The sequence below is a fragment of the Aquarana catesbeiana genome, linkage group LG06 (genome assembly GCF_042186555.1).
Source record: "Aquarana catesbeiana isolate 2022-GZ linkage group LG06, ASM4218655v1, whole genome shotgun sequence".
Taxonomy (NCBI): domain Eukaryota; kingdom Metazoa; phylum Chordata; class Amphibia; order Anura; family Ranidae; genus Aquarana; species Aquarana catesbeiana.
The window spans coordinates 48542077-48548078 of record NC_133329.1 but is presented as its reverse complement, the minus strand read 5'-3'; the positions used below and the strand labels follow the sequence as shown (position 1 = coordinate 48548078).

The window sequence follows — 6002 nt, the reverse complement described above, 5'->3', positions numbered from 1 at the left end:
GTCATATAGTGCATCTTACTAGCCCTTAGATGTGGTGGATGCATTTGTAATCTCTCTTTTCCAACAAATCTAGCGTATTGACCCTCTGTGAGTCAACAAAGGTACCAGAATACAGAGGCAAAGAATCCTTTTCACAAGATTCCGATTTTAGTGCTACCTAAAGTAGCTCCTCTCTGACATTCTTTGGCAAGGATATCCTTTCCTGCCCAACCTTCCTCCAACTATATAATACACTCCAGCTTCAGCTTGGTTCTTAAACCTTCAGAACATGCCCCAGACCAAGACAAGATCCAAGCAGGAATCCCTTCATACAGGCATACTCCTAGCAGAGGAATGCCCTTATGCCGCGTACACACGAGCGGACTTTACGGCAGACTTTGCCCGGCGGACGGGAGTTGGTCGGACAATTCGATGTGTGTGGGCTCCAGCGGACTTTGTTTTCTCAAAAGTTGGACGGACTTAGATTTGAAACATGTTTTAAATTAATCCGTTGAAATCGAGTCCGGTCGAAAAGTCCGCTCGTCTGTATGCTAGTTCGACGGACAAAAAGCCACGTTAGGGCAGCTATTGGCTACTGGCTATGAACTTCCTTGTTTTAGTCCGGTCTTACGTCATCACATACGAATTCTACGGACTTTGGTGGATTGTGTGTAGGCAAGTCCGTTCATTCAGAAAGTCCGTTGTAAAGTACGTCGAAAAGTCCGCCGGGCAAAGTCCGCTCGTGTGTACGCGGCATAAGGATAGAGAGTTCTAGATAGATGCTCCTAGACATTTATCATCTTGCCAGCCATCCCCTCTGAATACAGCTTCAGGGATTGGCCGGGTCAAATAAATATTCATAACTCCAGAGGTAAACCAGAGGTTGCGCATCGAGGCCTTCGTGTAAGACTGCGTAGGTCAAGCATTTTAATAAATAAATAAAACAAATTAACCCTCCAACACTATTTGTGGCACCTCTTTCCAGCAGCAGGAGAAGCAATCAACCCACCAAGCTTAGGGAAGATCTGCAGAGCCCTGAAAAATGGATAATGAGCCCACCTCATTAAAATTTAGCAAGGGACCGAACTGCATAGGATAGGGTCCCTGCACATAACGGAATAAGAAAAGATACTGGGATTTACACCTAACATACAAAATAATAGAAATGGCATTGTGCAGCATCAAAGAATGGTGCTGAGATTTACACCTAACCTACATGACAAGAGATGTGCTGTGATGTTGAGTCAATACACGCAAAATAAGAACAGATACTTTCATTTATGTTCTAGCAATAGAAAATTGGCATATTCATTTTGTTTTCTTGTTATTGTTTTGATAATTGGCAGAGTTCAGACCTTACCAGCTCAGTTATGACAAAGATACCAATAATATTGAGACATTTTAGAGATCTGGATGAGAAGAGGATCGAAGATTTTAAGAAGGCTCTTTGCCAGCTAAAGCCTCGTCGTGGAGCTGGACCCATTAGGATGGGAAATCTTAAAGATAAATCCATAGAGAAAATTGCTGAGTTTATCTTCAGATATCACACGGAAAGGCATGCAGTAGAAACCATCAAAAAAGCTCTTGAAAAAATCAATGAGGTCCAGATAAAGCGGTCAATAGATAAAGATCTCAGAGATGGTGGGTACAGTATAATGTCAAACAATATATTCTTTATACAGGTGGCAACAAATGTGTCCAACTCATCCCTTATTTGACAGCCAGGTGCAACTCTTATGGGGCGTACACACGCTCGGACTTTTCGACCGGACTGGTCTGACGGATGCTGACGGACCAAATCCGGCGGACAATCCGATCGTGTGTGGGCTTCACCGGACCTTCAGCAGACTTTTCGAATCGCAAATCTGAAGGACTTTAGATTTGGAACATGCTTCAAATCTTTACGTCGTAACTCCGCCGGACCCAGAAATCCGCTCGTCTGTATGCTAGTCCGACGGACAAAAAAACGACGCTAGGGCAGCTATTGGCTACTGGCTATCAACTTCCTTATTTTAGTCCGGTGTACGTCATCACGTACGAATCCGTCTGACTTTGGTGTGGTTGTGTGTAGGCAAGTCCGGTCATTAGAAAGTCTGTCGAAAGTCCGCCGAAAGTCTGTCGGACAGGCTGTCGGACTTTTGTAGCTGAAAAGTCCGACCGTGTGTACATGGCATTAGACACATATGGAGACATTTGGGCTGGTATAGCAGAACAAAAGCTTTATTTTGCTGTTTAGTCTTCCAGCTTGAAACCTAATCCGTGGTGAGGAAAATATTGCTTCCTTTCACTTATTGATAAGGAATTAAATACAGGACCCTACATGAGTCACAGTGGAAAATACCCAGGCATTGGAGGATGGACAATTATCTCCCTGCTGATTACTATTGGATAGGCTTCTGACTGCCAAGCTTAAAGTATAACTAAAGGCAGCACTTTTTTTTTACCATTTTGGATAGAGTACAGAGGGATTAGAAAGTTTGTCAGGTTTTTTTGCTGTCTGTGCCCCCGTTGGGAAGATTTTACCCTCTCTATTTGTCCTGTTTACTATTATCCTTGAAAGTGAAAGTAAAAGAAAATACCAAATTTTGGGTTGTCCCCAGAAAAGTAATAGAGGGGACAGCAGTTCTGGTGACTTGGGGATCCCCAAGGAATTCTCTTAATTTGCGGGGATTGGCAATGGGACAGGAAGTGAAGGGAAATCTCTGCAATGGAACACAGATGGTGAAAAAAATCTCAGTGGACATTTACCTCCCTTACTCTATCCAAAATGGAAAAAAAAAAAACAAGTTTTGCCTATAGTTTCACTTTAATCATATAAAGCAGCCTTTCTTAATGAGGGTTCCCCCAAAGGTTGCTAGGGATTTTTTCACTAACCAGAAATGTAACCACTATTGTAAAGGGCATGCTTTATCCAACTGTTTACCAATGTAAGTGATCCCTTGTATCACTGACCATTAGTATACTGTAAGTCTGTACTTTTTTTTACTGGCCACCAATGTAAGAATGACCTTTTTCACCAACCACCAATATAAGGGGGCACTTCTAAAGGAACACTTTTCTATTGATCAATGTAAAGGGAGGATTCTTCCCCAACCACCAATATAAGGGGCCCTTCTTACACTGACCGCCAAAATAAGTGGACCCTTTTTCCACTAATCATCATTGTAAGAGGGATCTTTTTCACTAACCAACAAAAAAGGAACCCTTTCTGCCATTGGCCACCAAAATAAGAGGGCCATTCTTCCATTGATCATCAATGTAATGCCGCGTACACACGTTCGCACATTCCGACAACAAAATCCATGTTTTTTTTCCGACGGATGTTGGCTCAAACTTGTCTTGCATACACACGGTCACACAAATCTTGTCAGAAATTCCGAACGTCAAGAACGCGGTGACGTACGACGCGTACGATGAGCCGAGAAAAATTAAGTTCAATAGCAAGTTGAGCTCCTCTGGATTCCAAGCATGCATGGAACTTTGTGCGTCGGAATTGTGTATACAAAATCGGAATTTACGGATTTTGTTGTCGGAAGATTTGAGATCCAGATCTCAAATTTTGTTTATCGGAAATTCCAACGGAAAATGTCCAATGGAGCCTACACACGGTCGGAATTTCAGACAAGCTCCCATCGAACATTTCTCGTTGGAAAATCCGTCCGTGTGTACGCGGCATAATAGGGCGTACACACGGTCGGACTTTGTTCGGACATTCCGACAACAAAATCCTAGGATTTTTTCCGACGGATGTTGGCTCAAACTTGTCTTGCATACACACGGTCACACAAAGTTGTCGGAAAATCCGATCGTTCTGAACGCGGTGACGTAAAACACGTACGTTGGGACTATAAACGGGGCAGTGGCCAATAGCTTTCATCTCTTTATTTATTCTGAGCATGCGTGGCACTTTGTCCGTTGGATTTGTGTACACACGATCGGAATTTCCGACAACGGATTTTGTTGTCGGAAAATTTTATCTCCTGCTCTCCGATGGAAAATGTCCGATGGAGCCCACACACGGTCGGAATTTCCGACAACACGCTCCGATCGGACATTGTCCATCGGAAAATCCGACCGTGTGGCATAAGAGTGGCCTTCTCTGACTACTAATATTGAGGTAAATTTTTGAACCACCAATGTAAAGAGGCTTCTTCAATGACCACCAATAAAAGATGGGCTTCTCTGCAAACCATCACTGTAGGGAGCACATTTTTACTGACTACCAATGTAAGGGGACCTCCATTACTTACCACAAATGTGAGGGGACATCACCATTTTCACTGTCTGCTTTTCTTTTCTTGTCATTATTATTGTTTGTTTCATTTTAATTGAATGATTACATAGGTCATGGGGATGTTAGAAATTAGTTGCCCTGGGTGTCAAATATGCCAAGTCCACCAAATTCTTTATTCATGTATTTTTTGTTATAGCTACAACTAACAGGTCATGCCAATATTCCATGAGATGTAGATATAAAAATTTAAACACCCACTGGCTTTTTGCATCCTTCATGAAACAAGTTAAGATGGAGGTTGCTTGCCCTACCTAATCTTTTCTGAAGTTACTAAGACAAGTTTGGCAGCCTCATTCTTTTTACTATATTTTCTATAATTTAATTACATTAAAAAAAATCTGGTAGGAAGTGTTCCTCATATTGACTGCATTAGATGGAACCTGAAAGATGCCTACATTGCGTGATTTATCTCTACACCAGCCTACCAAAACCATTATTTTTTTTTTATTAGTTAGTATCATTATCAGTTGCCACTGATGCTGTCATGGCCCTTGTTAAAACTGTATATGCACATTTTGTGTCTACATCTCAGTCCTATACTTCACGGAAGACCCACTTCTTTTAATAAGAGAATTATGTTACATCCTACTTTCTTCTTTTGATTATATATATATATATATATATATATATATATATATATATATATATATATATATATATATATAAATATAAATATATATATATATATATATATACCCTGTTTCCCCGAAAATAAGACCTAGCGTGATTGTCGGTGATGGCGGCAATCTAAGCCCTACCCCCCAAATAAGCCCTACCCTGTTTCCCCGAAAATAAGCCCTACCCTGAAAATAAGACCTACAAGGACTTTAACTAGGGCTTATTTGGGGGGTAGGGCTTATATTGCAGCCATCACCGACAATCACGCTAGGTCTTATTTTCGGGGAAACCGGGTATATATATATATATATATATATATATATATATATATATATATATATATATATATATATATATATATATATATATATATATATATATATATATATACGGTATATATATATATATACACCGTATATATTTCCCTTGTGTGATGTGAAAGTTTACATATTTATTTTCTCTTTTAAGCTAACAAAAACAACAAAAAGGAAACTCAAATAAACAAGGGTAAGTAAGAACTGAAAGCGAATATATACTGTATATATTTTTTTTATATGCTTTTATTGAAATTTTCATCACAGAAATTTGTAGAAATTTACAAAAGAGAAAAAATAAACGCAATTAGCAACATGGAAATATACAGTAAAGCCCATGGGTGCCTTAAGTATATTGGGTAATATACCCATGGATATTAAACATAGATTGCCATGAAAAATTTTAGGATTGAATTGCAAGTGTACATTAACCACTTCAGCCCCGGAAGGATTTACCCCCCTCCTTGACCAGAGCACTTTTTGCGGTTTCGGCACTGCGTCGCTTTAACTGACAATTGCGCGGTCGTGCGACGTGGCTCCCAAACAAAATTGACGTCCTTTTTTCCCCACAAATAGTGCTTTCTTTTGGTGGTATTTGATCGCCTCTGCGGTTTTTATTTTTTGCGCTATAAACAAAAAAAGAGCGACAATTTTGAAAAAAAACACAACATTTTGTACTTTTTGCTATAATAAATATCCCCATTTTTTTTTTTAAAAAAGCAATTTTTTCTATAGAATAGGCCATATGTATTCTTCTACATATTTTTGGTAAAAAAAAAAAAAATAAAAAAAAATAA

General features: G+C 39.7%; 1 protein-coding gene across 3 annotated transcripts in view; it reads left to right on the top strand.

Moving 5' to 3' along the window:
• Window positions 1-6002, top strand: part of LOC141148380 (uncharacterized) — a 36632-nt gene that overhangs the window by 4396 nt on the left and 26234 nt on the right. For all 3 annotated transcript variants that reach the window (XM_073635820.1, XM_073635818.1, XM_073635819.1), the window contains exons 3-4: window positions 1326-1620; window positions 5360-5398. In XM_073635820.1, coding sequence (XP_073491921.1) covers window positions 1326-1620; window positions 5360-5398 — 334 coding nt within the window. The remainder of the gene's footprint in view (window positions 1-1325; window positions 1621-5359; window positions 5399-6002) is intronic.